Source organism: Neomonachus schauinslandi, chromosome 2 (genome assembly GCF_002201575.2).
Source record: "Neomonachus schauinslandi chromosome 2, ASM220157v2, whole genome shotgun sequence".
Taxonomy (NCBI): Eukaryota; Metazoa; Chordata; class Mammalia; order Carnivora; family Phocidae; genus Neomonachus; species Neomonachus schauinslandi.
In genome coordinates this window covers 50,709,571-50,732,827 of record NC_058404.1, presented here as the reverse complement: position 1 = coordinate 50,732,827, position 23,257 = coordinate 50,709,571, and the positions used below count along the sequence as shown (strand labels likewise).

Sequence of the window (23,257 nt, the reverse complement as noted above, 5' to 3'; positions counted from 1 at the left end):
TTTTTGGATGTTCCTCTGTTCTCAACCAGTTGTAGTTTGTGTGGGTGGAAGAGTCAAGTAGAAGAGGATTATCAGACTGTTTTTTCTCTTGATTTAAAGCAAGGACTGCATATCAGAGATGGTGACCCAAATGTTCTTCTGTTTTTTAAGGCCCCCTCCCCCCTCAACTTCTGGGATACTCAGCACTTACCATTTCTGATCTTTTCTTGCATTCCCTGGATGCATTTTCTGTCTTCATGTAATGTGTTTCATTATAATTATCTCCTAGTTTCATTGAAGATGAGTTTGTATTTGTTCTTTGTTTGCTTTATTGTTTGGGGGATGATTTTAGAGAGCAGAAATGGTGGTGGAAATGGTTTTATTCTATCGGGAATAAATGCGATTGGGAATAACATAAGGGACCTAATTTAGATTGGATGCTTAAGAGAGATAGAGGTAGGGAAATAATAATTAAGCGGAGAAACGACGTATGGATAGGAGTTAGCGTCAAGATTTCAAGGCAGAAAGAAAATCATGAATGAAAGTCCTGAAGCTAGAAAACTGGGCACCCTGGGCCAGTCAGAGGTGGCCAGGGTTGGCAAAGGGCAGCCAGTGCTGGATTGAGGGTAAAACAGAAGCAGGGGCCAGGCCATAGGGAGAGCTTAAAACAAAACTTGCTGAATAACAAAGAGCCTTGTGTTGGATACTGATAAATGTGGAGAGGTATACTCTGTCTTTAAACCTTATAGTCTAGCTGAGGACATGACCCATGTATTAAAAAGTTTATATTATGTGACCAAATAGTAGGTAATATGTGAGCACCAGAGATAGTTTTGACTTGAATTAGGGAGGAAAACTCACTTTTGGCTGGGATTCTTGTGGAGGATTTCTTTTTCTTTTTCTTTTTCTTTTTTTTTTAAGATTTTATTTATTTGACAGAGAGACACAGCGAGAGAGGAACCACAAGCAGGGGAGTGGGAGAGGGAGAAGCAGGCTTCCTGCTGAGCAGGGAGCCCGATGCAGGACTCGATCCCAGGACCCTGGGATCATGACCTGAGCCGAAGGCAGACACTTAACGACTGAGCCACCCAGGCGCCCTTGTGGAAGGTTTCTTAAGGGAGCTAGAATTTGATCTGAGTTTTTCTTTTGGGGTAGGGCTTGAATAAACAGAATTGTCGGAGGGAGTGGCATTATGAGCGTAGGTCTGTGGAATACAGACGTACACTAGCTTGCTGGAGAGGAGGAATCTCCTAGGGCTGTGATGTGGGAGATGATGCTCAACCAGTAACTTGGTTTACCTCTGATGTACCAGGGGTCTGCAAGTATCAGTGCTAGAAATAAGCAGAAATAGAACTTGTTGAATGCTTGGTGTTCGTGTTCTTATTCTAGATAAAAAGAACTCTACAGCTGATCCGGTGTATAAGTTCTCCTTCCTTCTGCAACATCCTCATCAGTTACTTTTCTCTCGTTATATAGTTCCACTCATGGGGGCCTGGCTGTTTAACACAGTGCTAATAATTCTCGTATTGGAGAGGATATCCCTCTTCTTTTATCTTTCTCCAGTGGGTCCTACTAAATTCAGCCTCTTAGCTGACCTAGAACAAGTCTGTTTCTTCTCCTACCCCCAAATGTGTGAGTACCCTCAAATCTGAAGATGGCATCGATGCGTCTTCCTTGAGTCTTCCCTGCACCCGGCTATGTTATTTCTAGTTCTTTGATCTATTCTTTCAGTGGTAGTGTTTTCAAACCTTCTATATCCTCAGTGCTGTTCTCCAGAATATTCTACTTTATCAGTAATGCTTTTAAAATTTATTCTTCAAAAATGAAGGGAGTACTCCAAATGTCGATGAGACACTAAACAGGGCTTTTAGTGATGTTTTTATTAAAGCTGGCGAGATAAGCAAAGATTGACTCTTTTGTGAGTCTATTCAGTGTTGAAAATTGTAGTCAGATCAAGTTTTATTCCTTATGCAGGAAGCACATTGGGGGAGGGATAACCAAGAAAAAATAATGATCATCACACAGATTGTTGTTGGTTGCTGGTACTGCCAGCTAAGTCCGAAAAACAACAATATCATTATGTAGAATGGCTGTATCAGAATAAGCTCTTTGTGATGTATACATCCATTATGGAGCGGGCTGGAGAGAGATCCTGTTAAAACAGAGATTCCAAATATTTCTAATTGTGAAGGTTTCAGAAAGTTAAACAAATGTAAAATTAAAAGAGGTCTTGGTATTTGGATATGTTCAATTTTGGTAGTTGGACAGCAGTAATTGATTTGTAACTTGTCCTTCTACTGATACTGTTTTGTGTTTTACACATACAGGATATTGTGTGGTTTATTTTGGACCCAATATTGATTTTATATTTATTATGGTCAAAAGTATCAATAAAAACTTCCAAAGATCACTAATTTATATAAAATCATCATTAAATTTCTTCTTCATATCATGGCATTTAAAAAATTAGAAGTGTAATTGGACTTAATTTTATGGTATAATGTATTATTTAAATGAGAAGTGAGCTGTACCCCTAAACCAGGTCAGTAAAAAGGAGATGAGTAGCTTCTTTGTAGATAACTGTTTTATCCAAACTATGCAGCTAAATAATTTGTTTCCCAAGTTTACCTCTTCCTAAAAAAGCACATCTGTCCATATCAATCCACCTGGGCTGTTAACACCTCCAATAACTAGACAGTCACCATTTGGGAAACAGTAATTGTTGCAGGCAAGATTCATCAATGGATGCTCAGATTTGTGGGTGAAAGTATGATGAGAGACGGTATTTATATAGTCTCAAAGTCTCCCCCAATAAGAAAAATGTATAAAGGGAAAACTGGTAATGTTACATCGAGAAACCTAGTAGATGCAATTGTAAGCAAATGATCATAGAGTTGCCATGATCAGTTATGAAACATGGATGGACATCGTCATGTACTTTCTGGTGTGAGGCACTGAGAAGGGCACAACATTACCTGTAGTGTTGTGCTTGCCAAAACGCATAACCCAAGCTTAGTTATGGGGAAACATTAGAGAAACCCACATTGAAGGACATTCTACAAAATAATTGGCCAGTACTCTTCAAGTGTCAAGGTCATGAGAGACAGACTGTCCCAGATGGGAGGAAACAGACAACCACATGCAAGGTGTGATCCTGGACCAGAAAAGGGACATCAGTGGGATACAGTTGGCAAAACATTTTTATAAGGTTGGCTCTAGATTATTATTATTTATTTTTTTTAAAGATTTTATTTATTTATTTGAGAGAGAGAGAATGAGAGAGAAAGCACATGAGAGGGGGGAGGGTCAGAGGGAGAAGCAGACTCCCTGCCGAGCAGGGAGCCCGATGCGTCACTCGATCCAGGGACTCCAGGATCATGACCTGAGCCGAAGGCAGTCGCTTAACCAACTGAGCCACCCAGGCGCCCGGCTCTAGATTATTTAATAAGTTTTCTATTGGTGGTTAATTTCCTGGTTTTGATCATAATGACTGTGGTTATGTAAGACATCCACATTTGGGGAAGCTGGGTGAAGGGTACACAAGAATTCTTTGTACTACTTTTGGAATGTTTTTTGAGCCTGAAGGTATTTAAAATGAAGTTAAGCAACAACAACAAAAAGTAATTCAACTGAGCTGAGAGAAACCAAGACTTTATGTTTTTACTTTGTGACGGCTCTTTTGATTGGTCAGGGGCTGGTTTTCTTTGCTTCCTAAATCTCCGCTGGGAGCTGGATAGCTGAGGTTTCTAAATAAGGGATTTGGGGAGAAGTTAGCCATTACCATATTGGATTGCAACTATACTTTGAAAGGTTTTGTTTCATTAATTAATTTACTCATTTATTTTTGTACGGAGCTGTAATTACATCTTTGGGTTTCCAGTGGCTCTGTAGGTTATGTGAGCTTGACTGCTGTAGTCACCAGAATCCCTAGCTGGAAACTTAGCTCTGTAATTAATTTACTGGTTTGTTTCTGTTTTTATTATTAGGTTCTGAATTCAGGTTAGTCTCATGGATTCTTCTGTGATGTGTCCTATATTGCATCTTAGATTTGTTGATTGTCTCTTAGGAAGAGCTGATTTTTGTATAAAATATTTTATTTAAACTTGAAATATCGTACTAAATATCTTATTTTTCCCTCAGAAAAAACAGTCTGGAGTTTCATAAATATGATGAATAAGTAAACTTACATTGGCATAAGCACCAGGTGGTAACCTTTTATTGGTAATAATTAGAATGGAGGAAATTAATACATTGGGAAAGGTTTCTGTTAGCAAGAACAGTTGTTAATGTATGACTCATAGATTGGGTCTAGAAGAAACTTGACGAGGCTGTTTTGAGCAGTGTGGAAGAGGGGAAGAACGTGGACTTGGGAATCAGAAGACCTAGTTTGACATCCTATCACTGCTTGTTACTGTGTCTTGGACAGGTTCGTTTAACTTTTCTGAGCCTTAAGTTTCTCATCTGTAAAACTGGAAGTCAGACTGAAAAAGACAAATACCATATGATTTCACTGATATGTGGAATCTAAAAAAACGAGTTAAATGAATAAATAAACAGAAAGCAGAATCAGAGCTATAAATATAGAGAACAAATTGATGGTTGCCAGAGGGAAAGGGGGCGTGGATGGGCAAAATGGGTGAAGGGGTGTGGGAGATGCAGGCTTCTTGTTACGGAATGAGTAAGTCATGGGGATGAAAGGCATGGCCGAGGGGATACAGTCAGTGATACTGTAACAGCTTTGTATGGTGACAGATGGGGGCCACACTTGGGGTGAGCATGGCATAGTGTAGAAACTTGTGCAGTCACTAGTTGAACACCTGAAATTAACGTATTAACATTGCTTATACTCAACAACAACAGCAACAACAAAGCCCCGAAAAACAAAAAGCACAAAGATGACAGCATTTGTCAGTGACCTCTACCAGTATCTCACAGGTTTTTTTGTCGGGAAGTTTTTCCGAGTCCAGAAAAACTACTTTCTTTTCTAGGTCCGCCACATCAGTCGCCACCCCAGAATCTGACAAGTGTCACTCTTTGGTAGACTTTCCTTGGTGTTTTAATGTTCTTACCTAAAATCGTTTGATGCAAATAAGTGTTAAATTTTTTTTAGAAGAAAATTTTTTATAAGACAGAGGGACAAGAAGTTGTATAGAAAATTAGAAGGAAATACTTCTGTGTTCAGTTTCCTTTCAGGTTTTAGGTTTGAGTTGGCATTTTGATCCTTGGAGAGAGACTAAAGCTCCAGTTATTGTTTTTGTCTCCAGTTTCCAAAGTCCTTTCCTTTATTTTTAAATTTTCTGATTTTGACATTGTACCATGATTATGAAAGTGAACATCGTTGTTTTGAGGAATTAGACACTGAAGTGTTTAGCATTAAGGGGCATGTCTGCAGCTTACTCTCAGATGAGTAGGAGAAAACTAATATATATATGTGTATATCTGTCTGTATATGGAGGAGGGGAGGCCGAGGGGAGAATGATAATAGTAGCTGTGGTGATGTTAACACTTGGTGAATTTGGGTGAAGGGAGTTCTTTGTGCTTTTCTCGCAACTTTTCTCTAAGTTTAAATCTATCTCCAAAGTATACTGGGCTTAGTTATATCTCTGTACCCTGAGGAGGTATGAGTCATAGTTTTGGGGTGAGGGAGGTTAGAAGCACTTGGGTAAGCATAGATCAGTAGGTAATAAGTGAGTAATTCAGTAAGTAATAATTCACTGTTGTTCCTTTAACCTTTTTCCTTAGCCAGAGCAGAATTCAGTTTTTTTATAGAAGGGCCTATCTAGTGAGCTGCTGCTGTATCAAAGCAGAGAAAACTACTTGGAAGTGAAATCAGATGATAGAAAGTAAAGACTGTTTAAATTATATATTTGCAAGACTGATACAAGGATAAGCAGAGTGCATAAGGCAGAAATATTAGGACTTTAATAATTATCCAGTGCTCAGATAATGTTTCTTTTTCCTGAGAGATACAAGTTAGTTTTCTATAATTAAGGACTCTACCCTGCTAGTTCGAGGTTATAGTTTGAGGTTATTAATTTATCCTTTATTTTAAATTGCTATTTGATTTCAAAGTTAATATTTTGTATTCTTACTAAAAATTTACATGGTATTTATTTTCATTTTACCTGTCAAAATTGTCTTCTAACCCAAAAAAATTTTTTTAACTCTCTCCCCTCTTCTTTCATGTCCACAATGACATCTCTTTTGGAAACGCAGAAGCCAGCCAAAGGTAAGAGATTTGCTTTATTATGCAATGTTTTGTAAAGATCTTATGTGCGTATTTTTGAAGTACTGGTAATTTTCTTCTCAAAAATATTTTCTCTCTGTCACTTTGGTAAAAGTAATGCAAGCTGTCAGTCTGTTCATAAATCCGAAATCATTTATTGGCATAGGAGGGACTGGAGGTTTATGGAAAAGCTGTATTTGTACTTTGACCAATTCTGGCCAGTTTCCTGGCAACTACAACACAGATTCCTTTTGTCCTCTGCTGTTCACCATGATTGGCTTGAAACTGGTCGTTCCAGACTGTGGTCAGACTCATCTATGTTGTTCCCCTGACAGCTGGGGACATATTCTCAGGCCACAGCTTCATCAGGCAAATGTGCTTCATTTTAGATTTGAGCCCAGATTCTAAAGAATTTCAATGGAGTGCATCAGTTCTTGTATCTCTCAAGGAATTTGTGCCCAAGTGGGCACAAGGACTATATTTTTGAATTGACCATTTGCTGCCATTACTTAGAACTTGTCAGGAAATTCAGATTTTTATCTACATTCTTGGGATTTTGTTTTTGAGTCTGCGGTTGAATTGTAATTCCATTCTCTATTGTTGCTAAAATATGTATAGACACGGCTCTTGGGGACTGAGTAATTTTTTTAGTAGTTTAATATGGCACTGGATTTCTTTATAAAGGTAAAAATCAACTATATTAGTTTTATCTCTTCTGTGAAAAGGTATTGGATTATTTCTGTTTTCTGATTTTTTGATGGAGCCAGAGACTGGAGATTGCAGTAAAGATGTGAGGAAACATTACACGGCCATTTAAAAACTATTCATGTTTTATTTAATTCAGTTGTATCTTAATGTTTAGAGAAAATGTTGACTTGACATAAAAAGTATGGAAGGATCAACACCACATTACTAACATAGTGGTTATGTCTAGGGAGAGGTATCTTGGTGAATGGGAGACCTTTATTTTTCACTTTATATTTTGGTGTTATTTAACTTTGTGCAATGAATGTGTCTTTCTTTACTGTTACTTGAAAAAAGTATTTTTTTTTTTAATTTTAGAAGAATAATATTTAGAAAGAAAAGGGCTTGTCTGCTTTAGGAAATTCTTGGCTGACGATTCCTATAACAATTTAAAGATTCCTATAATAGCAAAATTGCTAGAACTTGAAGAGGACCATTTAGCATTGTAAGAACGAAGTGTTCATTAGTTCCTAACTTTGTACCAGGCTGCGGTGCTTTCATATAATTTGGGGAATGGAGCCAATCCAGCCTAGTATTAAACAGCCTCTTGGCGGAAAGGCTGGTTTCCAATCCCAGCTTCCCCACCTGCCAGCCATCAGGTTCTTCACTTCTTTGTACCTCAGCGTCCCATGAACAGGGCCTAGCACCTGTATCGGCTGTTGTAATGGTTACTTTAATAGTAGCTTTTCTACTGGATTTGAGATTTAGAAATGCAGTTGTTAAGGAAATCCCTAAATTTAAAAAAAAAGAGAGAAGAAAGAAAAACCCGTAATAATTGAGAGAAGAGTGTCATGTAGAGCCTGCTTTCTGATAAGTACACACATATGGTGATGGCACCTTTGAAGTGAGAGCTAAGCTTACAAAAAAAGGATAGTTTCTGCTTAACCTTGTTGAGAACAGAATTAAATAAAATTATAAGAGATGAGAGTTGAAAGCTAGTACAGAAGAAACTTAATTTGAACTTCACACTTTCTTTATTCTCACCATGCTGTAATGATTCTCACTACGGCTGATGAATGTAGCTTGAAAAGCAGCCCCCTACCTGAAATTGTGATACATGGTCCTTTGGGACCACCTTCCATCTTCCTTTTTCATTTCCTCTTCTCCCTCTTGGAGTGTTGTTAACACAGTGAGCCACCACTCTTGACAGGTACATGTTTAGCTTTGGAAACATGTGGAGCATTGTAATGTACAACGCAGCGCTTTAGCCGGTGGATAGCTTCTGGGCTCCAGGGCTCTTGCCTCTTCCTGGGTATTTTCAGCTGTTGGGCTTTGCCTGGCCTTTTGGGCCTAGCTAGGCCATCACTGCCCCCTTCCAGGGAAGAGACGCCTCCCTTGCCTGATGTTTTGAAAAAAGATATGAGTGTTCTGATCATTTTCTGCTTTAAAGGTCTTTTTAACCAGTTGTCCTGATGGTTGCCCCCAGGGCCCTCTCGTTGCTCATTTAATTGTTCTCCTGATGTCCTTCCAGAACTGGTCTTACCTTTGCAGCCATATTCTTCTGCAGTGTTTTGGCCTGTGGTCTCCATGTGGCCCCCACTCCACCCCATTCTATCCCTCAACATTCTCATTGCAACTCTTTTTCAGGGAGTCTCAATTTCTCATCTAGGTACAAGCAAGAAGTCTAGCTTTCAAAAACTTAATTCTCCTTTCCCCTCTTCTTTCACCTTTTGGCCCTTTCACTTCCTATCTCCCTCCATCATTTTGAGTTGATTTCAGGTGGGAGAGGGATATAGGCATGTATACTTAATTTACCACCTTAATCTAATTTCCTTTCTTTAAAAAACTTTTAGACCTTTGGTCCAGGTAGCCTGTGAGTTCAGACAGATGTAATCTCCTGCCAACTCCAAACTCATAGCAGGAACAGAGAAAATATTTTTAAAATACTAAAATCATGTCATCATATTCAAAAACAACATAATGTAACTTCAGGGACAAGCTGAAGCCATGTATTTACTGGGTCTTGGGATCAGAGGCAGGTTCTCAGAGGTGATTAGAAGTTCACCTCTTGCAGATTAGAGGGGGCCTGATGTATGGGTGAGGACTGGAAAAATCAGTGAAAACTGATTTGAGTTAGGCTCCAACATGAATGAAGGCTCAAGGAAAGGGTTCTGGCCACCAACATTGAGCTGTATGTGTAAATTGGAGGGCGTGGAGACGTTGGACTTCGGGAAGACCAAAATCTGGGCTTCGGTAGCTGGGAGTGGCATTGTGGCTAGTCATGTAAAGGTGGCCAGAGAGAGAGGAAAAAAACAAGCAACCACGTAAACCATAAAACACAAACTCCCAATTAAGATGCACTTGCAAACTGACATAAAGGCCCAAGAGGAAAACTGTCAACAGGAAGAGAGGCAACAGACCCAAAAATTGGAGAGTTTGAACTACTGAAATGATTTTAAAAACAATTACACTTGGGGCGCCTGGGTGGCTCAGTCAGTTAAGCGTCTACCTTGGGCTCAGGTTATGATCCCATGGTCCTGGGATCGAGCACTGCCTTGGGCTCTGCAGTCAGTGGGGAATCTGCTTGTCTCCCTCCCTCTTCCTCTGTCCCTGCCCCCCCCCACTCGTGTGCACGCTCTCTCTCAAATAAAAAAAAAAAAGGTTTAAAAATGATTACACTTAAAATCCTTAGAGACTTAATTATAAATATGGAATCCAAAAGAAGAAATTCAGTGAAAAAAACTTAAAAGATTGCAAAAAAAAGAAGTATGCGTATTTTGGCAAGTAGTAAATGTAAAAGATCCAAACAGAGATCATCTATGATGTCCCACCAGGTGGTATTAACCACTAACCATATTCCAGTGTATATTCTTACAGCTTTTTATCTGTATAGATTTTGGTACAAACATGGGATCATGGTCCAGACTTTTCATAACTTTTACATTAATACAGGAACATTTCCTTACCAGTATTCTGCAGTCTTGAAGCTGTGCAATATTGCACATGGGTGTGATGATTTTTTGAATCTGCTCTTTTATAACTCCTTTCAACTTGCCAAAGTAATCATCTTTACATTTCATTCTTATAAAAATATCTTTATTTTCTCTGAGAAAGTAAAAATGTAGAGAATACATAAAAGTATAAAGAAGACAAAGATCACTAATCTTACATGCAGAAATAAACTATGTGTAACTATGTATGTGTTTGTTTGTATATGTGTATATGATAGCCATCATATTATGGCTTTTGTAACCCCTTTTTTCCACTTAACATCGTGAAGGATTTTCCATGTGAAATAAAGGTCGGTATCATTTTCAGGATACTTAGTTGTTCATTGTAAAACTGTACCATAAATAATTCAAATAACCTCCATTGTTAAGACAGTAAGGTATTTTTATTTCACTACTATGAACAGCGTTATCAGTGTTATAACACTGTTATAATATTATAAGTATGTTAAGGTTTTGTTCTTAGTATATACCATATTTTTGTTTTTCAACAGGTGTTTGCATATGATCACTGTTTCTGGTCTATGGATGAATCAGTCAGAGAAAAGTATGCAGGTAAGTACAGCATCCTATTAACTACTGTAGAAAAGGTGTTTTAATTTTTTCCCATAAAGTATTACAGCATTATTTTGTGTAACTTTAAGAACTGTATTAAGAATTTCCTCCTGTCTCAGCTGTTTTTACATTGATGGGGAAATAGGAGATTGACAGTGTGCTGTACACAGTTGAGGTTATCAAACACATTCCCAGACCTTACATGGGACGTGGAGCACACAGTAGCCACTTAGACTCCCTTAGATGTCTGTGATGTGGTCTAGAGAGGCAACTTGGTATAGGAAAGTTGAGCAAGGGGAAGAGGAAACCTGTAGTTTAGTCTAGGCTCTGCTCCTGCCGGCTTGGAATTCTGTTATTCCCTTACCCTCCTCAACGAGACTGTCTCAAGCTCCTTTACACCACAAATTTAGGACTACAGGGCCAGCCTTTTAATTTGCTTTATTCCTAACTGCTTATGACACCTGTTTCTAAGCAGTATCTTTTAAATATTGAGGGTCATAATTGTGTTGGCTTTTGTCATGAGACAGAGTAGTACTATAGCAGGTTCAAAAAGCTAAGGTTAATTTGCTCTAGCTGGCTCAGTGGATTGCTTACGGATTGCTTCTGTATGGGAAGTAAGATGATGATATACTAATCTGGGAAATTAACTAGGAAGTGGGGCGTAATGGAATGTTATTCATAGCATTCAAAGTATAACAAACATAACAACATCCAGTTCTTTCATAGTATATTCAAGACTCAAAGAGAGGTTGAATGACTTTGTTTTATTAACATATTTAATTTAGCCTGTGGAGGAGAATTTGAACCTATTATTTTTGTTCATGACTGAAAGCTAGAAGACATTTTCAAGATATTCTTCCCTCCTCTAGGTGGTATATGTATTGTAGGCCCTATTAATAAAAATTATCATTGAGGAAAAGGAGAGGAGATTGATATGTATGATTGTTTTGCATTCTAGTACCCACTGAATAAAGCATTAGCTGGTGATATATAGTTGAATTCAGGTCCACGGAGGTCCCTAGTACAAATTTTAGATATTTATAATCATTGTTTATAAAATTAGCAGTTCATTAGCTTTTTGCATTGCAGAGGATTTTTGTTTAGTGTTTATTAATTCAAGTTCATATCATCAGGAACTTTTTACTCATTTCCTATCATGCGCTAACTAGAAATACTCGAAGGCCATAAGCTTTTGGAAGCATTTATCAGGTCTAAAAATCTTGTTTGGAGATAGACAGTTTGAAAAAGTGCATTTTTAAGGGGGTTGTTTTTAGTTTTCAAAAAAATTGTTCATATGTAGTTTTGGCTTAAAATTTTCTTTCTTTTAAAATTAATTTTTTTATTATGTTCAATTAGCCAGCATATAGTACATCATTAGTTTTTGATGTAGTGTTCAGTGATTCATTAGTTGCATATAACACCCAGTGCTCATCACCACATGTGCCCTCCTTTTTTTTTTTAATTTTTTTTTTTTTTAAGATTTTATTTATTTGCGAGAGAGAGAATGAGAGGCAGAGAGCATGAGAGGGAGGAGGGTCAGAGGGAGAAGCAGACTCCCTGCCGAGCAGGGAGCCCGATGTGGGACTCGATCCCGGGACTCCAGGATCATGACCTGAGCCGAAGGCAGTTGCTTAACCAACTGAGCCACCCAGGCGCCCCACACATGCCCTCCTTAATACCCATCAGTAAAATACCCTTTCTTCTTTTTCTCTCTCTCTCTTTCAGGTCAAGATGATGTTTTCAAGTGCCTTGGGGAGAATATCCTTCAGAATGCTTTTGATGGTTACAATGCATGTATCTTTGCCTATGGACAGACTGGTAATGTTAAATAATATATATATTATTTATTAAATATATATAATATTAAATATATGTATTTAAGCTTTAAAGATCATAACAGAGAAAGTAACAGAGAGAAAACATATTGTTAGGATCTTATCAGTTGCAGCTGATAAGGAGCATTTTGACTTCTGTACTTCTGTACTTCTGCAGTTACCAGGAAAGAAAATCTATTTAAAGTGAAGGAGTCACTTTTATAAGGGTGTATGTATAGCTTGTCCAGTTGAAAACTATTTTTTATGGAAGAATGCTTCCAATATTTTTTAAGAGGCAGTATGTGATTTGGTTAAAAGAGCATGGATTTGGTTAAAAGAGCCAGGGTAGCCCATCTCCAGCCTAGATCCTAGGAAACAGTTCAGTTTCCTTATCTGTAAAGTGTTGGTGAGTACAGGCCCTCCCTATAGGGTTGTCACAATGAGTTAACATGGAAAACTTATAGAAAAGGCCTGGTCCTTAAGAAGTGGTGTTTTTGTTTTAGTTATTATGATATTGATAAAGTGTCAAGTGATAAAAGCAGCAATTTAAAAAAAATACATTTATAAAAGCATTGCTACTAAAGAAGGATAAAGAGTTGTACTTAAGGTAGGACTATGCACAATTTAATGTTTTCCTTTCTATTTTCCTGTGTTCTCTGTATTTTCTTTAATGAATATGTATTTTTTGGTACAATGGAGAAAATAATTTTATAGTAGAAAAAGAAGATTACTCTTTGGTTTCTACACTGTTGCCAGAGGGTAGTAAGTGAATTTGCTCTGGGGCCTATAGGGATAATGTGTATTTTTTGTGCTATGATTAGTGGTTGGGAGCAGTCACATAGTATTCATCATATGGATCTTCCCAGTTAATTTTAGAAAGCAACTCAGACCTTACTGTTTTCTGGTTCTTTTAGGTACTTTTTTAAAGTATGAAGATGGTTAAAGAATGTTTTTATTTTCTTCCTAAAAGATGTTTACTTCAGATTTTACATGTGTAATAGGAAAGCTTCTGTATTTATTAGTCTTGTCATTTTATTTGGGTATATTTCTTATTTTCGTTTGGGCATTTTGCTAAGTGCTAGTAATTTATTTATGAGCAATGGAAAGAGGGTTATGTATTTAAACTTCTCAGAGACAGTGATAACTATGATTTCTACTTTTTAGGATCTGGAAAATCTTACACCATGATGGGCACAGCTGACCAACCTGGATTAATTCCAAGACTTTGTAGTGGACTCTTTGAACGAACTCAGAAAGAGGAAAATGAAGAGCAGAGTTTTAAAGTAGAAGTGTCCTATATGGAAATTTATAATGAAAAAGTTAGAGACCTTCTTGATCCCAAAGGGTAAAGGACTTTGGAAACTCTAATGTTATAGCATTGTGGACTAAAACAGACTTAGAAATTGACTCAAGTGAAATTTTTTATATTGAACTGTGGTAGAGAGTTATTTATCTAGTGATTGTCTTTGTGCTTTTATCTGTTTATCTAGTCATTGTCCTTGTGATTTTGTTTTTAGTCACATTGAGCAGCTTCCTGCATTCAGTTCTGGCTTTTGCATTTAGGGCTGAGTTGGGGCAGGGAAGTATTGCCAAACGCATGTATTTGCCTGATACTGTTTTTCTCAGATATACACAAAACCACAAACAAAAAATATGCAATGAAAATTAAGTTACTTAATATCAGGCTGGTATCCTTAATCAAGTAGGGTTTTTTCTTTCTTTCTCTTTTTTAAAAAAAGACCAAGAAATTTCAGGTGGAATTTAGCTATTTTTTTCTTTGTAGGCTATGAAGTAAGGGAGACGCATAATCAGAGATTTAAAACCTGGACTTTAGGATAGTTCATTTAAAAAATTCCCAGAGAAAAAGAGTGTCCCCTTTTACAGCATAGACTTTGAAAGAGAAGTGGTTCGAAAGTATTAGAAAGCTAAGAAAATGCTGTTCTCACTCTGCAGTCATAGACATGTCTGAGGAAATCTGTCCATTGCACAGAGTTTTCTGAGTCAGATTTTAAGGAAGTGCAACCACGATGAGAAAGAAACCGATAATAACCACAGCCTGTGGCTTATAGATGTGAGAACAGTGTTCATAAGGTCAGAGAGTCAAGTGAGCTGAGGTTTTACAGAGAGTGCGGAGTTACCAGGGGACATTTAGTTATGTTTGGGTGAGAAAATGACCAAAGAAAGGTGGTCTTAGAAGCAGTGCATGTAGTGATGCTCAATCAAGAAAATGTGTCAACCCCTCATTGGCATCTCTTTTCTTTGACAAAGATGATGGCCTTTTCCCAGTGACATTCAGTTGGCACTTAAGTGTTTCTCTGTAAAACTTAACATCTGTTCAATGATCATTATTATGTGCTGGGCCCTATGCAGGTTGGAAAGGAAGATCTCACAGCGTGGATGGAATGAGTTTTGGAAACAAATAATTATAATACAATGTAATAATGCTTTTAAATTGTGAAAGAGACGTATTCAAAATAGGTGAGAGCAAAGAGGGAATGAAGAGAAGAGAAGATTCCATGGAAGGTGCTTGATGATTTTTGTGCTGAGAAGGAGTTTGTCCACTAAGTTAGGTGGGAATCATTCAGGCATAGGGGACAGCCTGTGCTAGAGCATGGAGCTGTGAGAAATCACTTGCTTAGAGAGTGACCCCACTGTCCAGTGTGGCTGGGGGGCACCAAACGTGAAAGTCAAAACAGGAAACAAAAGGAGGCCAGAGGTAGGAAGGTTATAGCCTAGGTACCCACATCTTGCTGAATACTGTGTCCTTGTACTTTTCCCGACTCTGCCCTGAATACTCATCCTTGCACCTTCACCTTTGTGAAGAGCATCACTTTCTTAGCGATCCCAGACCTACTCTTGCCAGAAATGCTTAGCTGAATTCATTCCTGTGTTTTGTATACCACAGTGCTTGTGTGGAATCGCTTGAACTTTATCTACAATTTGCTCAGTCTTTTGTAATTTCTTATTATGTTTGTCTTGTGTATCGTTAGTAATTAACAGCATGGGCTTGGGGTTCACATAGCTCTGCATCCAGGTCCTCTAATTACCTACGGAGCAAGTTCCTTATGTTTTCCTGGCCTCATTTGTACCGAGGGGATGATAACATTACATAATATCACAGAGGGCTGTTGTGGAGATTGGCTGGGATGATATACCTGAGGTCTTTAAACATTTACTTAGTAAGTGCTCAGTAAAGTGCTAGTTGCTACTGCTGTCTCCTCCATGAAAGTTTCTTGAGGATTTTTCCATTGCTTCTGAAGAGTCGAAGTGAATGGATTAAAAACTCTAAGGGCGATCCCTTTTTAGTGAAAGACTATTTGAGAAAACTTAGTTGGTTTTTTTTTGTAAGACTTATTTATTTATTTATTTCAGTTGAGCATGGAACCCAACATGGAGCTCAGTCTCACAACCTTTGAGATCATGACCTGAGCCGAAATCAAGAGTCGGATGCTTAACCGACTGAGCCATCCAGGCACCCCAAGAGAACTTAGTTTTTTTAAATCAAGTACTGATTTTATGAATTCAGTATCTTTTTAAGAGAAGAGGAAAAATGAAAGGAAAAAGTTATGATATAGTATGTCCTGAGATCAGACTTAAGTCAAATATTTGTTCTATATTTATTTCATGTACAGTTTTATAGTAGTAAGTGAAGTTTTTGGTGGCTGATCCTAGGGTAGTAGAGGATTTCAAATCATTAGAAAATAAGTTCATAAGTAAGAATCACTTGCAATCTCACTATCAACAAATATTTTTTTATTGTAATGTTTATATATATATATATTTTAAAGATTTTTATTTATTTATTTGTCAGAGAGAGAAAGAGAGCACAAGCAGGGGGAGCAGCAGAGGGAGAGGGGGAAGCAGGCTCCTCACTGAGCAAGGAGCCCAATGTGGGACTCGATCCCAGGACCCTGGGATCATGACCTGAGCCGAAGGCAGATGCCTAACAACTGAGCCACCCAGGCGTCCCTGTAATGTTTATATTTTTTACAGAGCTTTTTTGAGATAGAATTCATTTACCATACAATCATCAAGGAATATTCTTAATGTTTTTTGGTTGGTATAATTAAGTATGCTTTAGGTTTTTGGCAGATGCCACTTACTGAGTTTATTAGTTCCTTGTTTGTAAGTGGTATTTATTTGTTTTTTAATCATGAATAAGTAATTTTATTGAATCCATTTCACTACATTTATTGAAATGATAATGTGGTTTTTTTCCCCCCATTTAGTCAATCTATTAGTCTAGTGTGGTAAAGGGTGTGAATCTTTTTCCCATGTTAAAACAACCCAGTAGCCATGGGATCAGCCTAATGTTATACTTTTAAGTCATTATTAAAATCAGTCTGTTGTTTGTCTTTATTCATGATTGAGATTGGTCTTGAGTTTTCTTTCTTGCACAGTTAACATTTATTGAGTTTCTGTTCTTTGTACCACATTCTGTGAAATGACAAGTAGATTGTTTGTATTTATTTGACTCTGCATTCTTTGTGGTAGTAAATAGACATCCCACAGTGTACCCTTTTGAGTGATGTGATATTTTACCACATTATGAAGTTTTTCTTACCAGTCAAGATTTTAAATTTTGGTTTATGTTCTTCTTAGATCAAGTTAGTTGGTTCTTTTTACTTGGGATCTTTGTTGAATTCAGTATATATTTTTATGGAGCACAAACAGGTTATTGTTTTAAAATTCTTTCTTTCTTTTTAATGAGCAGAAGTCGTCAAACGTTAAAAGTCAGAGAGCACAATGTTTTGGGACCCTATGTTGATGGACTTTCCAAACTGGCTGTCACAAGCTACAAGGTAATAATCTCCTTTCTGTAAACTGCTGAAATTCACTGTAGCAGATTATTTCTTATTTAATTTCTGATGATTATTTTTCTTGAAATTAAAAAAATTAACAGTAGCATTACTTAATAAGCTGCTTTTTACAAGGATTTTTCTTAAAGAGCTATATATGGCTATTAGGACAGTTTAATTTTGAGAGAAGGTGTACACATTTGCAAAGCATACCTTTTTTTCATATTTTAATGAGCTCTAAGGTTGTGATATTCCTTACAATTGCATCTTAAAATTATATATAGCAGCATTTTTCTTCCCTAGTAGTGCATAAGATAATGAAGTTGCCTATGGTTTCATTGATTTAATGAAATAAAACATATGAATTGGGTAGTTGGAATTCAAAGTCTGTTTCTAAATTTGAGAGGATCACTCACTGGCCTTTGATTCTCTTCATTTTCAAACTTACAGTTCTGCTTTGTGTGGATCCATCAGGCTTAGCGTGTTGGCGAAATGGGGGTGGAGTGAGATGCTGTGATGTAATGTACATTGAGTTAAGAGAGAATGTTGATCTGGTGACACTTAATCCTCTTGTGTGACTCTTGTATGACTCTGGATCACCTACCTCACTAAGCCTCTTTGTCCCCATTTTTAAAATGGAAATTAGTTTTATTTTCTTGACTATCTTATGAGGTAGGTCCATTTGTTTTTTTGTTTATTAATCATTTCTGTCATTTGGTCAATGATACTTATTTAGTAAACATTAGATACTTCATTTGGTAAACATGTATTGAACACCTGTCATGTGCCAGACATTGTGCTGGGTGCTGAGGATATAAAAAGTGAATGAGATGGTCCATTTCCTCAAGATGCTTATAGATGTTGTAAAGATGTTCTAAAACAACATGATTTTAAGAGCAGTGAGAAATGCATGTTTAGGATTCATGGTAGTTTGGAGGAGAGGGTACCTAACTTAAAGGGACATGTAGGTATCTGGGATGGGTGGTGTCTAGGAAGACTTCCTGGAGGAGATTGAATGAAATAATGTGAAAAGTCTTTGAGAATGCTAGGGTTTGATATAAATGTTAGTAGGTATTGTTATTTTAATAATGATCATTTGAGAACTTATTTGTACAACATTGGAGAGAAATCATGTTTTTGAAGGCTCAGAGGAGATTGGAAAGTGTAAAGAGATATTCTGCTTGTTTAAGAAATTAAAAGGCTCAATACAGAGTTTATGCATGAGACAACAGATTGGGGGCCAATAAATAAGTGTGGGCTAAATAAGGTGAAGCTTTTACATTAAGTCTCAGGATTGTCAGATTTAATAGCTCTAAAATGGATTTGGAATGGTTCTAAAAAATTGTGAATTTTACTTTTTGTGTTGGTTTTTCCATTTTGGTGCCTACTTAAACTTCTCTTTGTAGTTAATGTTTCTACTTCGAGGCTTTTTATTGATCATATTGAATTTTTTCATAAACATTATTCTTTTTCATTGATACAGCCAAATAGAAAATTATGATTTTCAAAGTTTTTCATATATATGTGTCAGTTAGGATTGTGTTGGTTACAAATAACAGGAAAATATAATAGGATTTAAGTTCTTTGGGACATGAATTGTCTTCTCTTTTGTTCCTTATTTATTCTCAGAATTCAAAATGTACCTGTCATGTAATAGGTGGCTTTCATATATTATTTACATGAACAAATGAATGAATGAAAGAATGAATGGTCAGAGGGCTGATACAGTGGCTCCAAAGATGCTTTTGGGGACCTAGATTCCTTCCAACTCTCCACATAGAGCCAGCTCTGTGGTAATGCCCTTATTCTCATAGTTCAAGATCTTAAGCTCTTAGAACCAAGATGTGAGAGCATGCCTACTCCCTTTAAGGAGAATTCCCAGATGACTTTGTGTCTCATTCGCTAAAACTTAATCCTACGGCCAGACTGAGCTGCAAGGGCATCTGGGAAATGTAGTCTCAGTTCCACTGCAAGGTGCTCAGCTATGGGTTCCTTTACTAGAAAGAAAATGAGACACAGGGTAAGAGGAGACAACTGGTCCACCCTTTCATACATACCATCTTTCTTGTTCCTTGTTAAAAATCCTTGTAAGGTAGATTATATTATAGCTCTGCATTGTTACTTATGAAACTAAAATTCAGTTTGGTTAGTAACTATTTTTAGAGCTTATGACGTTTGAAAAAATGAAGATCCCATCCCATGATCTTTCAAGTGCATCATGCTATCTCCTTTTTTTTTTTTTTAATATTTTATTTATTTGACAGAGAGAGACACAGCGAGAGAGGGAACACAAGCAGGGGTAGTGGGAGAGGGAGAAGCAGGCTTCGCGCCGAGCAGGGAGCCCAATATGGGGCTCGATCCCAGGACCCTGAGATCATGACCCGAGCCGAAGACAGACACTTAACGACTGAGCCACCCAGGCGCCCCATGCTATCTCCTTTTTAACAGTAATGGCAATGAAGGAGTAAATCTGCAGAAATTTAGTTTCTTGATACTCTGTTTTCAAAAACAGGTCTGGTATAAAATACAGTAATGTGGTGACAGTGTAATGCCTGCATGAAGGGGTTACAGTTATTTTTGTTTGTTGCTTATTCAAATAATCTGATTTAACAGTTGTCTTCTATTGCTTCTGTCATTAAAGAAACTAAATTTCTCGACTAGATGAAGTTTGGCACAAATCATTTGTCCATCTTATGGGTCTCCACATGTGGCTTCTAAATTTTTCTAATTCTTAGTCAAAGCTGCTATTTTATTTGGCACCTACAGAAAATAAATGTGTTTTGTTTGAGTTTTCAGAGACAGTATTGGCTGTTATATTCTGTGGGGCTTAATGTTCGTTGAGAAGCAAAGTATAAATGTGTAAACTCCAAATGTGGTTGACTGAGTAGTGAAACTTGTAATGCATTTCATAGGATAGCAGAGTTTTGATGTTTATTTGACAGGTAATGAAATGTGTGTCTGTGACTTGTTTCTACTTAGGATATTGAGTCTTTGATGTCTGAAGGTAACAAGTCTCGCACAGTTGCTGCCACCAACATGAATGAGGAGAGTAGTCGATCTCATGCAGTCTTCAAAATCACCCTTACACATACTTTATATGATGTGAAGTCTGGGGTAGGTATTCACATGCTTGACCTTTTTTTTTTTTTTTTTAATTTTAAAGTGGATCATGATTTATCATATTCTATTCCCTTCACGTGTTAGATGACTTAAAGTCCTAGCCAGCCATGGATATATTAGTTAGGACTCAGCATGACATAGAAGCCACTGTAGGTAAACAGAAAGGGATTTAATGGAGGGATTGGGTGATTACAGAGTTTTAGAACACTTGAGAAAGAATGGATTCTAGACTGAATCTCTAGGAATAACAATGTAGATATCATCCACCAAGGGTGGTACTACCTCTGAGCTGTGAGCTCAGGCCTGCCTGATACACAGGAGTTAGTAAAGCTGCCTCATGGTGAGGGGAAGCTGGAGAATGTAAACTGAGACACTTGTAGAAAACCTCCTATTTCCATGATCCTCTTGCCAAAAGAAAAAAGCCAAAACAGGCCGGGGGGATGACTTCTGCTTTGCTTCTGCTTTCCAAATCTGAAGCAAGTGTATCTGCTTGGCAGAACCTAAGTCACATCCTGAACCCTGACTGCAATTGAGTGTGAGAAATGCAGTTTTCAGTTGCTCCCTGTCCAACTAAAGGAAGGTGGGACAGAAGTTAAACATGCTGATGGTTCACGGTCTCTGCCATAGCAATTTTTGAGCTTTAAAGTTGGGTGGCTAGCTGTATAAGCTAATGTTAACTCTAGCTGATTTAGTAGAGATTGTTTTGAAATGTTACCTTCTGCTAAACAGCTAAGTATTAGAAGGAATAAACTATACTGGGGAAATTGTACTATAAAATCAGTAGATTTGTAGAATGATTTTTTGAGTATTTGGTTTTGAAGCTTATGAAGAGTAAACAGAGCCAGAAATGTATATGCTTCTACTGCACTGAAAACTTTTCGTTTTTCCTCTTACTTTTTATGTGAATATTTGCATATTTTATGATGATGCCTACCCCCCAGCAAATCACTTTCAAATACCAGAAGCTAAAATAATCATGCTGGCAAAATGCTATATTTTGGCAAGATTTTCTTTTGCTGAAAGCATATTTTTCTTTTTTTTACCATCACAGCAAGATTAGTGTAACAACAAAAAGTTCTTTGTTTTCTATTTCCTTTTCAGCATAAAACAAAAAACGTACTGATGACTTTTTTTTTTTTTAACCAAAAGTACTTTTGATTTGGGAAGCTGAATATCCTTTTGTTAGCAACATGTTTATTTTTGGAAATAAATATAAATGTATATATTAAAGAAAAGTTTTAAGAAATGAACCAGTCTATAGATTTGGGCATTGCTTTTCCACATTTCTTGTATTGCTGCTGAAGTATAAAATATCTGTTATGTGTGTGATTATGTTATGGAATATTTTTGATAAAGGAAAATGTCAGTACATATTTATGTATATGTATATAATAACTAGAGAAATATGTAAATTTAATACCTGAAACTATGCAATAAGGGAATTACTATATATTTTTTTTTTAAAGATTTTATTTATTTATTTGAGAGAGAGAATGAGATAGAGAAAGCATGAGAGTGGGGAGGGTCAGGGGGAGAAGCAGACTCCCTGCTGAGCAGGGAGCCCGATGTGGGACTCGATCCCGGGACTCCAGGATCATGACCTGAGCCGAAGGCAGTCGCTTAACCAACTGAGCCACCCAGGCGCCCAGGGAATTACTATATATAAATAATATGAAAAATATAAGAAAGTATTGAGTTTTTGAGAGATCCTATTATGTAAAATATTAATTTTTTTAAGACCAATGAGAGTTGCAAATATTTTTCTCTCAGGGTTATTGGTAAATATTTTTAGATTTTAAGCAGTTTTATATCATATTAAAATTTGTATTTTATAAGTGCTTTCATATACTTCTCTATGAAAATTTTGTTGGGGGTGCCTGGGTGGCTCAGTCGGTTAAGCATCTGCCTTTGGCTCAGCTCATGATCTCAGGGTCCTGGGATCGAGCCCCACATCGGGCTATCTGCTCAGCAGGGAGTCTTCTTCTCCCTCTGTGCTCCTCCTCTCTCTATCAATTAAATAAATAAAATCTTAAAAAAAAAATTGTATTGGGTTCCCTTCAAAATGTCCCATTTTGGGGGGCACTATTTTCTGAGATAACTTTCACTCTTGTCTGGGTTAGTAGAGTTGGGTATAATTTTGTATCTATCTACTACTAGACTATACAGTTTTCTTATACTGTTTTTTTTTTAAAAGATTATTTATTTTAGAGAGATCGAGAGAGTGCATGCTTGTGTGTGTGTGAGCAGGGGGAGGGGCAGAGAGAGAGAGGGAATCAAGCAGACTCCCTGCTGAGTGCAGAGCCCAACTCAGGGCTTGATCCCAGGACCCTGAGATCATGACCTGAGCCGAAACCAAGAGTCGGATGCCTAGCCAACTGAGCTACTCAGGCGCCCCTTCTTACACTGTTTTATAGCAGTGCAAACTAATTTTGAAATAACAGTAAATAATGTTTTAATAAAGGGTTTAGATAATAAACTCATTTGGTAGAGATGTAGGACTTCCTGTATTCTTTAACTGTTTATTAGTATTTGTTGATTTACTTTCTAGACATCTGGAGAGAAAGTGGGCAAACTGAGCTTGGTTGATTTAGCTGGCAGTGAGCGAGCAACGAAAACCGGAGCTGCGGGGGACAGGTTGAAGGAGGGGAGCAACATCAACAAGTAAGTTTTCCAGAAGCTTTTATTATTTTACTGATTTAAGAGCCAAATGGGGGAACTTCTGTGGTTATTAAAAGAATAAGATGCTGGAATGATTGAAGCTATAATGGATAAATAATGGAGAATTTTTTTTATATATATATAGGCCTGAGCCTATTTTATGTTTTGTTGAGATGTCTGATGGGGCTGAGGAGCACAGTCGTCAGAGGTTTCTCAAGAGCAGCTGTATTGAGATCTGGGGCTCGGTAATTGTTCCAGCGACTGTTCTTGTGTATTGTAGGATGTTTAGTGGGATCCCTGGCCTTATCCACTAGATGGCGGTAGTACCTGCCACCTCTCTTTCCCCACCCCCAGTTGTGACAACCCAAACCTGTCTGTGGACCTTGCCAACATCTCCCTGTAGGGGCACAGTAG

The 23,257-nt window shown here is 37.4% G+C and overlaps 1 protein-coding gene across 1 annotated transcript in view; it reads left to right on the top strand.

Annotated features, from left to right (window-relative positions):
• Positions 1–23,257, top strand: part of KIF13B (kinesin family member 13B) — a 201,435-nt gene that overhangs the window by 59,198 nt on the left and 118,980 nt on the right. Inside the window, exons 3-9 of the mRNA XM_044912850.1 lie at positions 6,196–6,208; positions 10,392–10,452; positions 12,178–12,270; positions 13,431–13,611; positions 16,981–17,068; positions 20,045–20,179; positions 22,734–22,846. Coding sequence (XP_044768785.1) covers positions 6,196–6,208; positions 10,392–10,452; positions 12,178–12,270; positions 13,431–13,611; positions 16,981–17,068; positions 20,045–20,179; positions 22,734–22,846 — 684 coding nt within the window. The remainder of the gene's footprint in view (positions 1–6,195; positions 6,209–10,391; positions 10,453–12,177; positions 12,271–13,430; positions 13,612–16,980; positions 17,069–20,044; positions 20,180–22,733; positions 22,847–23,257) is intronic.